At 47.8% G+C, this 20,333-nt stretch overlaps 2 protein-coding genes across 7 annotated transcripts; one reads left to right on the top strand and one right to left on the bottom strand.

The window, feature by feature from the left end:
• Positions 1-347: 347 nt before the first annotated feature.
• LOC117587521 lies at positions 348-3,956 on the bottom strand. 2 transcript variants are annotated; one of them, XM_034278320.1, is made up of 9 exons: positions 3,547-3,956; positions 3,276-3,516; positions 2,470-2,533; positions 2,298-2,411; positions 1,315-2,247; positions 846-1,257; positions 688-782; positions 554-630; positions 348-471 (listed from the first exon to the last, which is right to left on the bottom strand). In XM_034278320.1, the coding sequence occupies exons 2-8, from the start codon at positions 3,465-3,467 to the stop codon at positions 560-562; spliced, it is 1,881 nt and encodes a 626-aa protein (XP_034134211.1). In that variant the 5' UTR covers positions 3,468-3,516; positions 3,547-3,956; the 3' UTR covers positions 348-471; positions 554-559. The 2 variants fall into 2 exon arrangements, with proteins under 2 accessions (XP_034134211.1, XP_034134212.1); XM_034278321.1 differs by having other exon boundaries at positions 1,315-2,235; positions 3,547-3,952.
• A 1,512-nt stretch (positions 3,957-5,468) lies between these two features.
• On the top strand, positions 5,469-18,557 carry LOC117587520. Of its 5 annotated transcripts, none has more exons than XM_034278314.1 (18): positions 5,469-5,638; positions 7,468-7,563; positions 7,622-7,838; positions 7,903-8,039; positions 8,101-8,229; positions 8,528-8,854; positions 9,008-9,346; positions 9,403-9,685; positions 9,752-11,101; positions 11,370-11,503; positions 11,564-11,815; positions 11,872-12,445; positions 12,534-16,264; positions 16,329-16,595; positions 16,659-17,116; positions 17,176-17,547; positions 17,610-17,778; positions 18,208-18,557. In XM_034278314.1, exons 2-18 carry the CDS (start codon positions 7,510-7,512, stop codon positions 18,241-18,243), a joined length of 8,829 nt encoding a protein of 2,942 aa, XP_034134205.1. In that variant the 5' UTR covers positions 5,469-5,638; positions 7,468-7,509; the 3' UTR covers positions 18,244-18,557. The 5 variants fall into 5 exon arrangements, with proteins under 5 accessions (XP_034134205.1, XP_034134208.1, XP_034134209.1 ...); XM_034278317.1 differs by having other exon boundaries at positions 11,872-12,310; XM_034278318.1 differs by having other exon boundaries at positions 5,470-5,638; positions 9,194-9,346.
• The last annotated feature ends 1,776 nt before the right edge of the window (positions 18,558-20,333 follow it).

A 20,333-nucleotide genomic window follows, 5' to 3' on the forward strand; every position in this document is an offset into this window, starting at 1 on the left:
GGTTTTTGGTTTCTTGGTTTGGTAGACATTTACAGTACATTCATAGATTTATATTTATAGCTAGATAAAGTAATCACAAAATATTATTATCACAATTTATGGATATACATGTCTATATTAGTATTGTATTCTTTTATTGATTGCATTCCTGCAACTGGCCAAAATCCAAAACGTTAATGGAACCAAAACCTCTCGATATGTCCAGATTCTACAGACATTATGTTTTCCTTTGACAATCAAATTGCAAATCAAAATCAGTTGCGGAACACCAAGGGAGCATGCATCGAAAATTGCTAGCACAAAACTTAAAAATTTCAAACCAAAAACTAGAACTTTTTTTTTTATAGTTTTTGCTACTTTAAGTTAGGATTTGATTAGTTTTGGATTTGTCTTGAGACGGAAAAAGGTTTAGCTTTGGAGGAGAGACGAAGTTTGAAACACTTTCATTAGGTACTTGAGGAAAAGTAAGAGCTGCCAAGAGACAAAAGACAGGGGATATAATCTGAATATATGCGCTAAGATGGATGGATGGATGGATGGATAGATTGTTTACCTTGGCTTATCGTGCGCCCCAAAGTTCTGTTTCGTGGTACATGCGATGGACATTGTCTCGGATGAGCTTTGCTTTATCTGAAAAGTGCATAAAATGTAGGATTTATGCTGGAATCAGTTGGCATATTCCTTTACCCTTTGATAGCTCGTGGCCCAGGGCATGTCTCTTGAGAAAGTCGATGCACACGTCCTTGGATGTGCCCAGCGAATGCATGTTACAGGTCAGGGCACTGCACAAAGGGAATCTCAGACTATAATTATAGGAATTACGACAATCAGTCGGAAGAACTCACCCCAGATGCCGGAATACAGTGTCCTCCTGCTCTTTGCCCGACAGCGGCTGTCCGGGACTCAATTTGCTTTGCTTTCGATTCGCCGGCGGAGGCGCCGAGTGTGCGGCCTGATGGGAGGAGCTGGATGAGGAATCGGGTCCATGTTTACGCACAGACTTGTCTGTTGTTTCCGCAGCAGCAGTGGTCCCCGCTCCCGCTCCCGCTGTCTCTGCTGCTGGAATGGACAGGCGTTGCTGCTTCTTCTGCTGACGTCGCTGCTGGCGCCGCAACAGGTTGGCGAAGCGCTGCTCCCGCTCCGCCTGCATGGCGTCCCAGAAGACGGTGTCCCAGAAGGGCAGCTGGTGCCAGATGGGCTGCTGGCGTAGAGAGAGGAACAGGTACTCCCGATATGGATCGCAGCCAGGAACTTCAACTGAAAGGGGACTCCAATTAGAGGTTTGCCTTGCCTTCGGCTTGTTGCAGCACTCACCTTCGTGGTAGAAGAGAAAACAGAGATTCATGAGCACCGATGCCGGGCCATAGTCCTCGCATTCGCCACACTCGAAGAGGGCCAGAGCAAAGTACTGGGGCAGGCCGTGGAAGGTGACCGACTCGAGGCGCTTCGTCTTGTTGCGCTGCTCGGTGAGGAATCGCGTGAACCAGAGGCGACCAATCTCCAGGCGGAGCAGCACCCCGAACTCCGACTTTAGCTCCAGGTTGACGCACGTGGAATTGTAGAAGAGCAACTCGGTGAAGAGCCTCATGAACTCCTTGACGGGCTCCTCGCCGGCACGACAGTCCAGGCTGATGGAGGAGGCCCACGAGGGCACCGAGTTCTGCGACTCGGAGCGTATGAAGTGCCGCCAGTCGGTGGACTCCATGCTGGGGCTGGCCAGCACCTGGTCCACCTCATCCCTCAGGCTGGTCAGAGTGCTGCTGTTGGATGTGCGACTGCGTGCTGGCACACGCATCGAGTTGCTGCCTGCTCCCCAGGGCTGACGGTTCACCGAGCCGCCGCCACCTCCGCCACCTCCACCGCATTCTCCCCCTCCTTCTGTGGGCGGCTGCACATCGATGTGGGGAGGATTGGCCTCCAGCAGTTCTATAATGCGCTGCATGTCCTTCTGCACATCCAGCTCACTGCGCCGGGCTCCGGCAATGGCCCTGGGCCTTTCATAGCCTCCAGAGTTGCGACTCTCAATGGAATCGGAGCGCGTGGTGCTGCTCACATCGTGGGAACGTGGAGCCACCGCCGACGACGCCGCTGCCGCATTTTCGGGCAGCGAGACGGAGCTGCTCTCGTCGCTGCTGCTGCCCCCTGAGCTGCTGGACGATGCCGAGTTGGAACGCTGCGGATTGCCGCCTCGCTTCTGGGCGCCATGACGACCCCGCGAGGGCTCCAGGCGGGGACCTAGATGTTGGACTAGAGTTCTGCAATGACTAGTTTCCCATTGGAGTTCTACTTTAGCTTACGTGGCGCCAGATTGGGCTGCCTGTAGCGACCCGAGATGATCTCCTCATGGGCACGGCGTGCCTTCACCCGACGTCCCTCAAAATCGATTTTTGTATAGTCAATCGTCTCGTCAACTGGGAGAAGTATTACATGATATAAGTACATGGAAAGATGGTAGAATATTTGACTTACATTTGGGTATATCCTCATCATCGTCACAGTAATCCGAATCGCTGCTGCTGCAGCTCAAAGTCAGCTGCAAAATAGAAGAGAAATTTCTTGTCGGTAAACCGCAAAAAAAGACACAGGTTTAGCCTGAGGAAATTAATTAAATAATGAACGGAACCGACAAACGGTAAACAGACTTGACACCCGCTCGTCGTTTCTGCTCATTTTGCCACATTTACTTACTCGTCTGCTCTGGTGAATGTATAATTAATTTCAATCAAGGACGAGGCTGCAGAGAAAGTCAAGTACAAAGGAAACAGCTGAGAACAGTAGTCCTTGCCCCAAACCCACAGCCACAACCACAACCTTCACACCTACCAAACCAGCCAAGAGCCAACCCAGCCAGCTCGATGCCTCAAAGTGAAGGTCAAACGAGCGCAGAGGTGGCGGCGGTAGCGGCGGTGGCAGTGGCAAAGCGGAAACAACAAGAGCAAACAGGGCACAGCAGAAACTATCAAAGTGTCAGTCGCTTTTGCAGCATAGACAGAAGCTATGTACAATCTGCGACCAGCCACCAACCCACCTCCGAAACACCCTCAATTACCACCTTTCCCATCGTTCATTACCAAGGCTAACACAGTTTTTGCCGCCTAGAGGGGTGCGTGTCAGGTTCGTGAATTGAGAGGGGCTTTTCGCTGTAGGAAGTATTTGATTAAATTATAAATGTAATTGGTTAATGGTTTGAGTGAGAGATTCCCTGCTATAACAGACTTTATGAGTCTTAACCCCCAGTAGAAGCTGAAACTGAACTCTGATCGTGACTCACGTACCTTATTTGATATTCCATTGAGCAGCTCATTGCTGTTGCCCAGCACTGTGAGGAACTTGGATTTGAGTGCCCCAATGCTGGGCGTTCGTTCCATGAACAATTTGATTTTGGATCGTTCGCCGGCAAAGGCGGCCGGAGGCGTACCCGGCACCGCTCCCGTTGTGGGTGCGGGCGGCGGTTTGGCATCCACCATTCTGCGGCGTCCCGCTTCGATGGTATCCCTGCGGGGGTGCTGGGGCTGGGACTGGGACTGGGGTTGGGGTTGGCTCTGATGCTGGTTTCCAAACACTTTGATGCTTTTGGCTTATTGGATTTCTTCTATGTGGCTTGCGAAGGGATTTACGAGGGGGTGCAGTTGTCGGATAAGTGGGCGCGGCTGCTGCTGCTGCTGTTGCAGATTCAAGAATCGATTTTTCATGTGTCCCCTTGCTCATTGGGTGAAGGTGAACTTCCTGCTCAGCTGATGCTGCATTTTTTGGCGCATTTTATACGGAATTAGGAAGATTTATGTCGCCTTTAGGTGTATCCTCTTGGTATTTAATATTCAGCTTATTGGCAACACTTAGTATCATTCTTTTTCAAAGGTATCATGGCTTTTGCTTGATTTAAAGTTCATTTAACAACATTAACGGGAACATTTATCATCTCTTGGAGATCTATTTGTTTTCCACAAACTTTTGATTATAATATTACACTATACAGAAATGGTTTTATTTATTCTGGAATCATAAGTTCATTGTTGCCTCCTGAGCAAAAATATTATGCAAAATAGTGACACGAAAATCGTTAAATTATAAAGGCACTTTCTTTCACTTTTTGTATTATATTTTGCATGTATTCCGTTAAGCACACGAGCGGGATATTAAATTTTCCATTTCCCTTTGCACACACACACACACACTAGTGCAATCACACGCCCCTTTTGTACACGCAACGGGTTATTGTGGAGGAGTGGCAGGTGGAAAATGTAACTTGGTCTTCTGCCACACACACGTCCATCGCCTGCAACGAACGTTGCGCAAATGCAGCCGGAAAATTCCAGCTGACGGCGTGAAGTGTGTGCCTGCAAGTTTTCCTTTACACTCAATCTACGCGACATTCTACACTACATAAGCAACGGAATTTTACACAGCTGTTGTCCGAAATAACAGTACCAAGTGGGGCAGAGCTTTCGCTCTCTCGGAGAGACAGAAAGCGAGAGAGAAAGCTTCTACATTTGCCGGTGGGTAACAATCAGCTGCAGACGCAGACGCATGCCATGCCATGCCATGCCGGCTTTCGACGTCATCCGTCAGTCAAGGTCATTGGGTGAGCGCTGGATGAGGTGAATGCGTGGGCGTGTGAGGCGGTAGTCCCCAAAAAGCTGCGTGCCTGCAATTATCGAACTTTGACTCGTTTCGCAGTCAATTGATTATGCATTCGAGAGTATTTTTGAACAGACAACACACGTGGACCTACCACGGGATTAAAGACCATACAATATTCCATCTGCTAATGACATTTTGATTTACACCTCCAGCAGGCAGCAGGTTGTGCTCCGATTTCCCCATTTCTTCCATCTTCCATCTCCTATGAGATTTTGGAATTAATTCTGGTTGTTTTCTGTGTTCTATTCAAGGTTGCCTGGCAGGAGATCACATTGGATTAATGTTTGGAATAAATCATAATTAATATTATTAGGCTTTTGGGGAGTGTCCCGATGAACGATTAAGAGTTTTCTGCTGGGGGTGCTTGAACTATGAATCATTGGATTGTGATGGAATATTAAATATTGCATATTTGTGGACGGTTACAATACCATTGCATTCAACCTAAAATACAGGAAACTCTCAGCAACAGGTCATAAATTCTAGCGAGTCTAGCACAATGTTTAACAACAAAAAGTAAATGGATAAAATGAAATAAAATAATATAAAAGAAAATTTGAAAAGTTGATTTTATTCACAAAACACATGCGATGATGTTCTATACTATAACACGATACTGAAAATAGACGAGGAGAGGAAAAAGAGACACGACAGAGGGCAGAGCAGTGGCAAGGAAGTGGAGGGAAAACGCCAGACTGAAATGAGAATTCTGCGTTGAGTTGACTTCTTCCTACTCGAACGGAGACCAAGAGACGACGATGGCGATGGCGCTGGCGACGAATACGACAACTGCGGCCTGCAGTAAAAATGTTGTTTAGAATTTTATAGAGATTTCAGTTTGTTGGGAGACGATCGCCGAACGAGACCGTAGCAAAATATTTCATGTCGAGCAGCGACACAGACCAATCCCTACAATATATACATATAGATTCATGTGGTACCAGCTGGCAGCGGCAGTTTTGAGTGCGGCAAGACGCGTCAAGTGAAATCGAATTATGTAAGTGATCTCTGAGCATACATAAATGCATGTAGATCTTTCCAAACAATCCCCAAAGTTCAATAGCAGAGTGGAAAATCGCAGACAAATCAAATTAAAAGCGAGTGAAGTGAAGAAAATTGTGCTAAAAATAAACAACAGAAAACTAATTTTAAACACAAAGCTAAACCCCCATGAAAAAGTTCAAGGAATAAATAATTAAAAGATCATTCCCGCAACGCACAAACATCAACATTTTGTATATTTTTTGTAGTTACTTTTCCAACTTTGAATCCCACACAAGAAAAAATGGTGAAAACTCGTTAAATAAACGCAAATTTAGGCAAGCCAAAGAAATGTTTAAAAATAGTTTTCCCATAAAAATAAAAACTTTTATTTCCCTGTCTGTGCTTTTGTGTGTTAGTGTGTGATTTGTGCGTGTGTCTATGTGTCTGTGAGTTTTTGGCGTACGTTTAGGTGGCTGCCTCCCAGGCCATCCACCAGATGAATGGTTAAGGTGGGATGTGGATGTGGATGTGAATGGGTTGTGGATGTGTGATCTAATACCCAACAAGCAACCAGTGCCTGCAGGCGGCTTTCATAAATATCTGTTCGCAGTGTGACACATTTTCGGCCGAGATGTATGGACAAACTGCAGAAGATTTTATAAATAGAGCGAGAGATACCGAATTGCAAGAGAAAACCCCGGCAACGCTGCGTATACGTGATGAGCGCTAGTAGTGGTATAAAGAATGGGCTGTGTTTTGTAAGTAAATTAGGTGTTAACGGGAGTTATTTCAAAATAAAATATATGTTTCGATTAGTAAAGAATTTCTTCTTTGGAATATTAAAAAAATGCAAATGAAGTTATTTATAAATTTTGATCTGCTGATATTTTAAGACGGAAATTTACCACTAGATGCAGTCTGTGTATTTTTTGATTAAAGAAAGTGGAATTTTGACTGGATATAAATTATGATTTCATAATTTTTGGCAGCCTGTTAGCTATGGAATACAACCTGCGTCATTAAAGAATAGTCGCAGGTGCAAACAGCTCTCTCTCTCGCACTTTTCCTTCTCGTTCTCTTTTATTTTCGTAGCATTTTATCTTTTTGTTCACATTTAAAATTGTATTACAATAGTTCCTCGGAGAGAGTTTTCTTGTAATATACCTAGAACGCAATGAAAAGCTCTCAAAATTGTTATTATTATTCGAATCTCTCGTACATATCTCTCTCTGTTCATATATCTCTCTGCTCTTCTCTCTGCTCTCTCTATATTTTTCTTTATTTTTTATTGCTCTCTCTCTCTCTCAGCCTCTTTTGGTCTCTTCATCCACTTAGCCGCCACGTTGACAGCGTGCTCTAATTGACCACTCAAAAAACCAAAAAAAAAAAAACAAAACCATTTCCCTCTTTTGCACATTTGCATCATTTCATAAATAAACAAGCAACAAGCGAAATGTTTTGCCAAAAATATTTGTTTTTGTGCGGTTTTTCCGCTCTCTCTCTCTGGCTCTCTGTTTTAGCCTAAATTTAGCGAATTTTTGCGAGTATTCGCGATCGAACTCTGGCTGCGTTTAGATCCCATCCCAACACGAAAGTGCATTTAGCAGCTAGGACATTGCCTCCGGAATTTGGGTGAGCCAGCTAAAAATATTCTCTCATATATGTACAAGACACATTTTGTTGGCAGTTTTGCTTCATTGAATATGAAGTCGTTTGAAGTGCCTGAAATGTGGCACAGAGCAGAAGGGGTGTTGCAATAAAAATAGATTTAATATCGTATATTTTATATATGGGAATACCATCTCATTGATGGAAAATCTTCATCTTTTACATAATCCAAAGATCTGAAACAGTAGCCTCCCGACCAACAGAACGACAACAAAGATGACGACACAGCAATTGCTCAATAAAAATGTTCGAAATATGCCCACATGGGTGGTGAGTGATTTATATTATAAAAAAATATATCAAGAAATTACTAGCGAAACTCTTTTAGATGGAAGCAAATGATCGTATTGGACCAAAACCACCGCCCACTCCGCCAAATGGTGTAGCAGGCAATGGAGTTGGAGGTCTGCACAAGGCTCCAGCCTTGCCGCCCAAAGTGAAGGGCACACCAGAGCCCGACTATGAGGTGATTGAGTTCTCCAATCAGCAGCAGCAGTACTCCAACGAACCACTAAAATCCACAGCGAACCGAACAAAGACACCAGGTAAAGTGCCGAGATAATTCAGGAATAACCCAGAGATCTATTGATTGACATCCTCCTCAAACAGACAACAAATTAAAGTGCACACTGTGCGGCTCCCAGAACCCTTGGGTGACCTGTGCCGAATGTGCGGGCCAGATCTTTTGTGCTTCCTGCGACGACATGTTCCACAAGCATCCCAAGCGAAAGCAGCACATGCGAAAGGTACGACGAATGCAATTCCCTCGAATGACAGATAATACCTTTCCCCTTTTGCTACCAACAGGCCGTCGAGCAGGGCACGCCGCCGATACCGCCCAAGGTACAGCCAGGTGGTGGGCCGGCAGCTCCGGTGGCGCCACCGCGGCGCAGCAAGCGGGGGCTGCTGACACCGTTCCTGGGACGAAAGGATCAGGTACGCCACTGCACGATTTCTTAAACCAAAAACAAACAAAAATCCATAAAAAAACATCCGCCACTGCCTGGTTCTGGCTCTGGCTCTGGTCCTGGTCCTAGCCCTGGCGCTGGCTACCACCTACTCTTAGTACCAAGTTTGTAATCTTCTTTGTGAGAGCTTTAATAAAACCAAAAAACAATCAGTCTATCTGCAATCCTCAATCCTGGCCTCAAGAAACCGCAAAACCAGAACTTTGATACGAAAAAAGAAACCAACCGAAAACTGGAACCCAAAAACCCAAACGACTCTTTTGCAGATGCTACCGCCGCCCTCGCCCACACCCTCGCACAAGTCCTCGGTCAGCGGAGCCTGGCGGGGAGCCGCCACTCCGCCCTTTCCTACAGTTGCCACACAGATGAACAATCGCCCGCTGCCAGAGCCACCCAGGAGTGAGGGTGGTGGCTCCTCCCGCTCTGGCACACCCAAATCCGTGTTCGATGCCATACAGAGGCCACCGTCGGTGCAGCTGGAGAAGATCAAGAGCAAGGCGAGTGCCACGTTGGATCGCATGGCCATACTGCAGCAGCGATATCGCCAGCAAAAGGCACAGCAGCAGGGCCTGGATCCAGGCGATCCGGATCAGGTAAGCAGCGTTAAGATCCCCCATTGGATGTGTCTGTTTTCCCCTCATTGTATTCCTCATTGATCGTATATCGTATCGTCTCCCTCGTCTCGTCTCTCCTTTCTCTCTCTTTCTCGTTCTCTGTTCTCTCTGCTCATTCCCCCAACGTCGCAGCATTTGTTGAATGGAAATGGCTTCGAGCATTGGTCAAACATCTCACCATCGCCCTCGCATTTTCGTTGTTCCGGCAGCATGTCATCCGGTTTGAATTCATCCCATTTCGATCTCTCGGATGATCTCTCACACAATTTTCACTCGAATTCCCTGTTGTTCCAACAACAACAACAACGACAACGACAGGCAGCGGGTGCCCAGCGGCGTCAGATGAGCACTTCGGTGTTCAATTTGAACACCGCGACAGCCAACAACCGCAGGCCACTGGCAACACAGAATGGAGGTGGAGGAGGAGGAGGAGGAGGAGCCGACTGGCTGGCCAGTCAGCGCATGCAACAGGTGAGTGGCAACAGGTCATACGCGGCGGCGTATACTTAACAATATTCTTGTTCTAGGCCCAATCCATGGCTCAGTTGAACTGCGCTGGCTGCCAGCAGAATCAGCAACGTGGCGCTTGGCCACATCCCCATCAACATCACGATGAATGGTCACAGTTTGGATCCCAGCAGCAGTTCAATCACTCGAATCTCTCGCTGAATGTGGGCCCCGGCTACTTGCCACAGCAGCAGCAGCATCATCCACACTATCCACCGCCTCCTGTGTTCATGACACAGCGTGGCATGGTGCCGCACATGTATCCCGGCGTGGCACCAGGCGGCTATCCCATGATGCATCCAGGTGAGAGCGAGCTAAAACATCAATCAAATGTGTCGACAATCAAATCTTCTGTAACCTTCTCATTAGGTGTCATGGGCATGCCGCCATCGACTTCATCTCGAGCCGCCTCCCGTGCTCGGTATCCCGCCTCACCCACGCCCAGTCGAAAGTCCATGTCCATGCGACGGAAGCGGAGCAGCTACGGGGACGACGAGCTCACAGATGACGAGGACTCGGACCAGGATGATCGCAGATCTTTGGTGTCGAATAGATCGGCCATGACCAGCGCCTCGCGATCTCACCATCAGCATCATCAGCAGCAGCGTCAAAGACGTCTGTCGAGCGCCTCGCAGTTTATTGCCAATGACGAGGTTGATGGCGAACAGCGGCACGGATCGAGGCAGCACAAGATGAGGGATCGTCGAGGATCCATTGCCAAGTCAGTGCAGAGCGAATGGTTGCCCGAGAGACGCGACTCCAATGTCGGCAATGCCGAGGGGACACTCAAGAGAACGCAGGAACAGCCGCCTGCCCGGACGAGTCGCATCTACTCCGATCTGGAGTCAGAGGGTTCGGGCACACGTGCCTTGGTGCAGGCCAAAATACAGCAGAAACTCCAGGAGGCGGATCAACACAAGTCAAGCAAGAGATCGGTACACAAGCGGAAACCGGAAATGAAGGATGAGAACACTCAGGCAGCGGCGGTGGTGCAGAAAGTGGTGGTGCCAGCCCCAGAGGAGAGCGCCTCGGAGTACGAGGAAGTGGTGGAAGAAGTCACCGCCTCGGAGAGTGAGCCAGAAGCAGCCACAAGTCCGGAGCAAGTCCAGGCCACACCTGAAGAAATCGAAGCTGAGGCAGACGACCTGGGGCCGCCACCATCCACACCGGATCACGAATGGGAATGCGAATTCTGCACTTTTGTCAACGAACCGAACATCAAGATTTGTTCTATCTGCTGTAAGACGCCCAGCAAGCCACCACAGCCGCCCAATAAATCAAACAAGACAGCAGCCAAGCCACAAACTGTAGCCGAGTCCAGTAAGCCAAAGATTGCCAACAAACCGGAGGCGCAAATGGTGCGGAGATCCTCATTGAAGTCACAGAAGCCAGCCGCCAGTGGAACAAGCACTTCGACAGCCACCAGGACAAGCTCCAGGAGCAGCCCAGCAGCCATTAGCAATTCCCAGAGGACCACATCAACACCCACAAGCCACTCAAAGAGCACCACATCGGCCACAAGCAACTCTAGAAACTCCACAAGCCACGTCAAGACCTCCACAGTTGCGACAAGCCAGGCCAAGAGCTCTGCAACATCCACGAACAACTCGAAGATCTCCACACCACAAAATCAAGTAAAGCCCAGCCCAAAGTCAACGCTGAAGACTTCATCGGAAAACGAATCCGACAACTCGCTGGCCCGGGGCTTCACGCACAAAGGTAGGATACAAAAGCGAATCTCATTTTTCGAGGGCACCAAAGCCTAGCCAGACACCCAAGACTCAACCAAGACTAAAACTAGAATGTAACCACCACTAAACGAGCACGAATCAATTGTAAGCCACAACCATTAACGCATTTATACAGAACCAAATACAGAAACAAGTCCAACCACCAGCCAGAGTTTTAGTTTGTTTTGTTTTTGCATCCTGAAACCCAATCCCCGAGACCTCTCACACCTAAAGCCTCTCATCCGTACCGTTTCCAGAGTCCGTGGAGAACATTTGGAACACTCTGGATGAGAGCATACAGGCCCAGGCGGAGGAAGTCTTCAAGCAGGCACACAGCAAGGAGGTGATGGAAATGGGCACCTCGCCGCCACCACAGAGCATATCCACACAAGTAATGGCACACCAATCGAACAGCATTAAGCCCGTAGTTTAATCCAACAATCACTTGCAGACTTACGATGCTCTTCCGTTTGTCTCTAAGCCGGAGGAACCACCCGTACCAGTGCCAGAGCGCTTTAGGACTCCAGAACCCAGCAACAAAATGGAACGACGTCCCTACTATCGCAGCAACTCGCAACTGCCGCAGGAGAACGAACGATATCGGAGTGCCAATGATCTGAACTATGGCTTGGATGCTCTCCTGAACACAGGCCAGGTTACGAGGCGTCCAAACTTTATAAACGATCTGCGAATGCTGCAACATGTAAGTTCTAACTACGAAAATGTGTTCCACAGCTAAAAATGTCCTTTGTGTTGCAGCAAACTTCTTCACCCTTTGACTTGCCACACGACACATTCACCATGAATATGAAGCACGAACCAGCCAGAGATCCCGAGACGGAAATGCACATCATTCTCAAAGAATTGGAGCTGTACAAATTCACGGTGGAAGAACTGGAGGCTGCTCTGAAGTATTGCTCACCGGACACTCATCCCATTCAGTGGCTGCGCGAGAACTGGCTAAAGTTGGTCCAGACTGTGCAGAGTTTGTCAACGAAATATGGCCAGGAGCGTGGAGAGAATACCATTGGCAGCATCTCACAGAATGAGGCCAGAGAAGCGCTGCGCAACTCCAGCGGCAATGTGTGGCAGGCAGTGGCAGAATGCATCCAACAGCGGCAGCAAAAGTATCGCAAACTCGCCTCCAAGGGCAACTTCCTGCGTGAGGACATTGTGAATGCGCTGACAGCGCATCAAGGTAATGTGGAACAGGCGCTATTGGAGCTGAATCGAACACAACTCAAACCATTTCTAATGCGCATCTGGGGATCGCCGAATGGCGTAGAGAATGAGAGTGGAGGTGGAGGTGGAGGTGGAGTGGACACCAAGTCGGGTTAGTTTGTAGATCGTTCAATCAATCACTCACTGAATCATAATTCCCCAACTCTCTCTCTCTCTCTCATCCCTCCCCCGTGTGGCAGATATCACTGACTTTCTCAACACTCACGCTTTGGATTGCCTGCAACAGCCACAGATACAGATACAGACACAGCCATTCGATTCGCTCTCCATGACAGACGACAGCCACAGCAGCCCCGCCAAGTCCTCGTATGCCACGCCTAGTCCCTACCAGCTTGAGGACAGCACACTGAAGAATCTGGAGATTCTCATCGGCAACATGGAACAGAACCAGGCCAAGCAGAATCAGGATGTCCTACGGTCCATTGAGAGCATGCTGGAAACGTTCAAGGGCAGGCCGGAGTTGGAGTACGAGACGGATCCCGAGGTGATGCGCATTCTCACCAAGAGTCCCATTCTCAACGCTCTAAAGCCAACATCAACATCATCCCTGGTGGAGGACAAGTCCTCGGAGGATGTGAAGAACTTTGTCTGGCAGCATATTCAGGATATTGTCCCGAACCTTGTTCAGCAGGTGGAACAAGAGCTCAAGGCAGAGCCACAACCAGAGCTTCCCTCTATGTCAGTTCCAGTGGAGGAACCTTTGGCACAAGAGAAGCCAGAGGAACCCAAACAGGAGCCTCCTGTACCCAAAGTCGAGCCTGTACCCGAGCTAGAGCCTGTGGCTGAACCAATTGTCGATCCTGGCGTCTATATAATGGAAGAGTTCATCAAACCCAACATTCGGGAAGCCTCCATACGAGAAGAACTTGCCACAAACTTTATTTATGCCACAGAAATAGCCAACTTCAAGTTGGAGTTTGATCGTGGCATGGAAAGGCTGCACGAAGCAGAATGGGAACGGGAGGACCTAGAGGATGCGGAGCACATCGTTTACAAGAGTTATACAGCTCCCAAAGAGGAGGCAGTACCAATGGTAGAAGTGGTTCAAGCAGAAGCTACACAAACCCCACAAGAAACTATAATTGAGACTCCGATTATCCCTGCAAATACTGAAGAAGTAAAGACATCTGTGGCTACTGTAGAAATCAGTCAAAAAGAAGCTTTAACAGAATCCACAAGTGCAAAAGAGATCAAAGAAGTTATAATTGATGCTGCTCCAGTAGTTATCAAGGAGACATTGGATGCAACACCCCAAAAGGTCCCATCAAAACTCATCGAATCACAGGCCCAACTGGATGATGAACCCAGCACGAGCAGGGAAGCAAATCGAAGGAACAAACGATCGCAGCAAGCCAAAAAGGGTCGAGCTCGTGAACATAGCCAAAAGCCTGTGAACAGAGTTAAACTTCCTACAAAAGATGCTGAAACTGAGGAGATCCTGATAAATGCTACAACAGCGCAAATAAAAACTAAGAGTCACAGCCAAGAGGCTCAAATCGGCGAAGAAATCGTGGAGATTCCGCAACCAGCAGAACCTACAGCTGCAGCTGATACTGGAAATACTTCTTTTGGAATCTCCACTGAAATAAAAACTTCTCCCCAAGTCGAAGTAGTGAATGATGATGAAATCCTTGCAGATTCAGAATCCGTTCTGATTGAATCGACTGTGGATGTGTTACCAACAGATGCGAGCGAGTCCCTCTCGGTCCACGAAGAAGAAGTTACCACTATGGAAGATACAGAAAGATTTTCCCAATTGGAGGAGATTGTACATAGTGATGAAGTATCTCAATCTAGTGCTGCAGATGAAACTCATCCAAGGACAGCAGTAGAGGAGAACTTCGTTTTGGCAGCCCATTCTCAAACAAATGCTACACCAGAGGCTACCATTCAGAGTACCCCAGAGACTTCTCCAATGCAAGAACCTCTACCTATTATGGATGAACAATTAAGAACCTCAGCTGCCGAGGAAACCCCAGTTATTTCTTCAATTAAAACCGAACAAAAACGTGGCCCAAAACGATTCTCTAAAATACCAGTGAGAACTTCCAGCACTCACAGTCTGCGCAGTGAGAGTAGAGCCAGTAATCATACACCCACAGCAGCAGATGGAATCGACACGGAAGAGGCCATTTTCAGAGAAGAACAAATCCAGCAGGAGCAGCTTAATACCAGAGAGGAAGATCACATTGAAAGGGAAGAAACAGAAGATCAGACTGAGAATAGAGAGAGCAACGCTGAACCCCCCAAGACAACCCATTCAGAGCTAGAGATAACCCCAATTAGTCCCGTAGAATCCGATGAGATATTCGAGGATGCCCCGGATTTTAGTAGCAGTGAAGGAACTAGACCTCATGACGAGGAGGCTGCCTCCGATACGGAGCTCTACAGCATTGAGGACAGCGATGAACCCAGGTCCCAGGCAGAGCTGAGAGAGGAAACAAACAAATCCCCAGAGGAAGTACTCCTGGTGATTGGGCCGGACTCTCCTGCACAGGATGTGGCCAACAACAGCAACATCAGCATTGACTCGCACTCAAGTCACTCGGAGAGCTCGAGAATGGTGCTGAAAGAGTTCATTCCCTCGGGAGATCCGGCCAAGCAAAACCTCAGCGAACTCGTCTCTGACACTCAGCGTTTGATCAAGCAAATGCGCGATGAGATCAGCATGGATGACTTTGAGTCCACCGATGAGGAGGAGTACTCCGAGGAGTATTCGGACGAGTACGACGAGGGCGAGGAGGAGGAATGGTACGACAGCGATGGCGAGGAAGAGGGCGACTACGATGAGGAGGATGGCACCACATACAACGAGCACACATCCTTTGTGGGAGACGCGACTAGCGGGGAGGAAGGCACCGAAATCGAGGACATAATCGAAGAAGATGAAGAGCAGGAGGAGGAGGAGGAAGACACACACAATGCGAACATCCATGCACCACCAGCCACCGATCCCTTCCCATCAGTCACGCCCATCAGCCATGATGCAGCAGAGACTGAGGTTGTTTCATCCACAGGAAAGAGTCTTCGGAAAGAGTCAATGTTGCCACAAGCGGAAGCCACAACCTCTGAAATGACATCCTCGACAGTAGAGGCCCTGCCCATACATGTTCCTCCCATCATAGAAGATTCAGAGAGTCGCCCCGTTGAACCAGCCACTGAAACAGTCCTGGAAATACCCACAGAAGAAGAGCATCCAGTAGAAGAACCAACCGTTGCCCTGCCCATAACACCTGCACCGCCCTTAGTCGATTCCGAGTCCCGTCCCGTGGAGCTTCCCGTTGAAACCGTGTTGCAAGAGCCCAAAAAGGTAACACCGAAACAAGGGAAAACCACAGCTACAGGAACTGCCAAATCCACAATCAGTAAAATACCCAAACCCACAAATGAAACCACACCAAGCAACACCACAAACACAGGCAGCAACAAGAAGGTTCCTCTTCGTTCCAAGTCTTTCTCCGCACCCATGGGCATATCCTCAGTAAAACGCATCCAGCAGGAGTACCTTCAAAAGCAAACCACAACGAGTGCCGCCTCAAGAGTGCCCCTGAAGAGCAGTCCCACGACAAAGAAGTCCATCAGCGAGGCCATCAGTAGATTCAACACAAAGACTACTAGTTCTATGCTGCCCCTAGAGCTGGGTCCCAGCACGAGTGGCGCGGCGGCGGCGGCTGCAGCGGCACTACTAAAGCCTCGCTCTCAGCCTCGCATTCCCAAGAAAAAGTACCACGAGACGTGCTTCTCCGATGATGATTACGAGACCTCGGAGAGTGATGAGGAGGAGGGGGAAAATGAGGATTCACAGATCACGGAACCCTCCGTGAAAGCAGAAATGTTAAAGCGTAAGCTGAGTATTCCCGTCTTTCGGGCATATCCTAGTGTCCAGGAGCCGGTTATAGAGGATCCAGCGGTGTGTAGAGTCAAGCGAGAGTCTGAGAATATCTAATACCATTGGTGTTTCCCTTTCCTTACAGGTTCTTGCCCGCAAATATGTGGCAGAAGGCACTCTGACGAGCGTTGGTGAGGCTCAGATAGCTGCCACTTTGGTCAACATGAAGTTCCAAGAGGATGTGGCCCTGTGGGCGGCCAGGGAGTGCTCGGACTTGGATCAGGCTATAGCCATGCTGCAACAGGATTGTGAACTGTGCGCAAACACCTATCCCATGAACCAGATTGTGTCCATGTTGAAATGCACCCACAAGTGCTGTAAGCAGTGTGCCAAAAGCTATTTTACAGTGCAGGTGAGAGATTAGTCAGGAAGAGATTGCTTTCCATATAGATTCATCTTTAATTCTATCCAACAGATAACCGATCGCAGTATCAATGATTGCAGCTGCCCCTACTGCAAGCTGCCAGAGCTGAGCAACGAGCAGCAGCACGAGGATGAGCATCTGGAGTACTTCTCCAATCTGGACATCTTTCTCAAGAGTATTCTTGACAGCGATGTGCACGAGCTGTTCCAGCGCAAGCTTCGCGATCGCACACTGCTGCAGGATCCCAACTTTAAGTGGTGCATTCAATGCTCCTCGGGATTCTTTGCCCGGCCCAAGCAGAAGCGTCTGATATGTCCCGACTGTGGCTCAGTGACCTGCGCCCAGTGCCGCAAGCCCTGGGAGCGACAGCACGAGGGCAGCAGCTGTGAGGCGTATCTGGAGTGGAGGCGGGAGAACGATCCGGAGAAGCAGGCACAGGGTGTCCAAGAGCATTTGGCCCACAACGGCATTGATTGTCCCAAGTGCAAGTTTCGCTATTCGCTGGCCAGGTGGGACACTCAACACTCTCACACCTACAACTGGGATATTCATCATCTTTCTTTTGCAGAGGCGGCTGCATGCATTTCACCTGCACTCAGTGCAAATTCGAGTTCTGCTATGGCTGTGCGCGACCCTTCATGATGGGTGCCAAGTGCCAGGTGTCCACCTACTGCGCCAAGCTCGGCCTGCACGCTCATCATCCGCGCAATTGTCTCTTCTATCTGCGCGATAAGATCCCCCTGCAGCTGCAGTTTCTGCTCAAGGAACAAAAGGTCACATTCGACACGGAACCCGTGCAGGTACAGGACGAGTTGAGTAGCTCGACCACAGCCCGAGCCATGGCACGTTGTCCCGTCCCGCTGCAAAAGGAGACACCCCAAGGGCTGGTGGATACGGTGTGCAACACCGAGGTGCCCGACAAGCATGCGGGAATGTGTCGGTAAGTGACAGAGAGAAAACAGAGGGTATTCGCACTATAGACAACCCTTCCTCTTTTGTTAGCACCCACTATGTAGAGTATTTAGCTGCCAAGGTGGCCAAGGCCGGCATCGATCCGTTGCCAATTTTCGATCTAACAGACTGCGTGCAGGAACTGCGTAGGCGTGGGATTGCTCTGCCCGAACGCGGACCCTGGGACACCGACGAGATCTACAAGAACATGTGCTCCGAGGTGAGTTCTGCTGGCCACCACCAACCACCATCAATCGATCGCCTTTACTTGAATTGGTTTTTTGCTTTGCCGAATTAAATGCTTTTATCGGGAGGTTTGGTTCGCTTTGCATGTGCTCTTCGCGGAAAAACGCGTTTCCTGCGGACGGGGGCGAGTTGTTTTGACTCGGGAATGATTCAGCCACCGCCCCCGTCGATTGATGAATAAAACTAAACACAAATACAAAGGGAAAGGCCAATCGTTTAGCCGTTAACTAAATTTAGATCCAGCTCGGTTCTCTGACGTATTTCACACGCGTCTTAATTGATATTCGTTTTATTATTATTTAATTGTAAACATTTCGGGGCGGGCGGGCCATCAAGTGTGTTTATCGTGCATGGATGGATGTGTACAGGCAATCTCATCTCTCAATTTCGATCTTACTTATAGGTAATCAAACAGCATATTCCACTGAAGTCGGCCTGATGAACATACAAATTATGAGCGGAACGCGCGCCCGACTGTTGTTGGCAACTGCTGCAACTCTTCATTAATTTTTATGATTTATGGCACACATTTTTATACACATTTTATATTGTACGAACAACACACACATCGGACATTTTTGACAGCTCGTTAGACTTTAGACACCCACCTACCCACAGACATAAATAGAGAAGAGCCTTCCCGTATTTGTTTAGTTACTAAGCGATTGAAAACAAGAGAACCCAAACAGAACCCCCAACAATTATGCACGTGGAACAAAGTGCATCCAATAAACCGAATCTATGAGAATCCCATGCAAAATTATTTTGATTTCTCAGCAACAATTACCAGATGCTGATCTAATTAAGGGGCCACTGAACTGATGAAAGAGCTCTGATGGATATTGGATCATTAACAACCCTGTAAAGATCTCAACAACAAATATTCAACAACGTGTGTTGCATACTTTCGAGCATCGAGTGGACGAGTTGACACTGATATATGTATGTACATATATAGAATGACACCAAAGAGTCGTAATTCCACAAACGAAAATAAACCTATTCCTCTTGATCGTTTGCGATATTGCCAAAAAGGCAAATGCGACACATAAATTATGTCCCGCGCACAACAAGAAACAGCAACAACAACAACAACACACAGCAGTAAGCTAATAGATGGAATAGCATACGGCAGGGACCAAAGTTAGACCTCGAACGAAAGAGAGATGCGGGTTTTCATTGCGTTGACGGAGAGACATCGTAAAACCTATTTTCGTGGCGATTGAAAATGAAATTTATGCGCGCGGCACAACATGTTTTGATATTCCGCTCAGTTTTACACCAATAGCAACTAATTAAATGAGATAAATTGTATATTTATTGATCCATAAACGAACGATCGGGTCGTCCTAGACTTTTGTTTGCTTTGAACTAACTGCATTATGCGTGTGTTCTGTGTTCTTGGCCAGGCAAATCAGATTTGGTTCAATGCTTCAATGCGCGTGGCATGGAAATATGCAGATCACATGGCCCACCATATAATTTATGATCATCCAATCTATTCGTTGGATTTTTTTCCTCCTGTTGTGCAGACACACATAAATACTGGTGGAGGCAAGAGGAATACCCTTGAGACTATCATATAAATTGGTTTTATATTTCAATAATTTGCACCCGATTAAATTTGTGATAGTTTTCGATCGAGAATCATTTTGCTGCTCCATTTTGGGTAAGGATTGCCAGCCGCACATTGTTAATCCTGCTTATCCAGCAATAGTTTTCTCCAATTTCCAAAGTATTTGCAAGTCCAATCCCTAGCAAACCCCATTCACATTTCACGTCTAGCCAATATTAAAGTCCCCTTCCGTTGGGGGGTATTAAAAACATTTAAGTGCTGGCATGCGCCTCATAAAAGTGGCCCGAGTCTGCTGTTGTCTTCTATCAAACAAAGTCAAGGTGAAACGCCACTGACTCCTCAAGCGTTTAACTTAATTACAGGTTTATCAATCAGTTAACATATTGATCAGATTCGAAGAGGCCATTGCTTCCCTTGAGATGATATCCATACAAGTTAATGGCAATGACAATAAGAAGACGAGACAGGCGCCTAATACAAACAATGTGTCCGGGTCCGCCCACAGACCAAACAAAAGACAACCCCAACCCCTCCACCTATTGTTGAATGAACCTGAGCGGGATATGTGCCTGTTTGTTTATTACGAACCGAGGCGTCACATCCTGTCCGACATGTTTTGGGTTATCCATCTTCTCCAGCGACCGAGTAAACCCCCCTGGGAAACCACACACTGACCGCGAACTACCTTTTCAAAGTCAACAATGGAGACGACCTTCAAAATGCCTCACAATCAATTAGCCAAAGACTAATCCGATTTGCTGCAAAAGGCCACCACCAGTATCCAAACAACATTAAATAATTCATTAAATTTAAACAATAAATATTTACCGATTAGTTTGTATGTTCCCCCCGGGAACCAACGAACATTTTCATGATGAACTTTTATGATGATTATGAAAATTTTGTTTAGATGAAAACCGTTTGCCAAAATGTTTAATGAGAGCATCTGGAAC

This window comes from Drosophila guanche, unplaced genomic scaffold (assembly GCF_900245975.1).
Source record: "Drosophila guanche unplaced genomic scaffold, DGUA_6, whole genome shotgun sequence".
NCBI classification, from domain to species: domain Eukaryota; kingdom Metazoa; phylum Arthropoda; class Insecta; order Diptera; family Drosophilidae; genus Drosophila; species Drosophila guanche.

Coding starts and splice junctions, on each gene's coding strand:
- LOC117587521 (XM_034278320.1), bottom strand. CDS start 3,467: ATGGTGGATGCCAAACCGCCGCCCGCACCCACAACGGGAGCGGTGCCG. Junction 2,248..2,297: donor GCAGCCCAATCTGGCGCCAC/GTAAGCTAAAGT, acceptor GCAGAACTCTAG/TCCAACATCTAGGTCCCCGC. Junction 1,258..1,314: donor TTTTCTCTTCTACCACGAAG/GTGAGTGCTGCA, acceptor GTCCCCTTTCAG/TTGAAGTTCCTGGCTGCGAT.
- LOC117587520 (XM_034278314.1), top strand. CDS start 7,510: ATGACGACACAGCAATTGCTCAATAAAAATGTTCGAAATATGCCCACA. Junction 8,230..8,527: donor TCCTGGGACGAAAGGATCAG/GTACGCCACTGC, acceptor ACTCTTTTGCAG/ATGCTACCGCCGCCCTCGCC. Junction 9,347..9,402: donor CCAGTCAGCGCATGCAACAG/GTGAGTGGCAAC, acceptor TTCTTGTTCTAG/GCCCAATCCATGGCTCAGTT.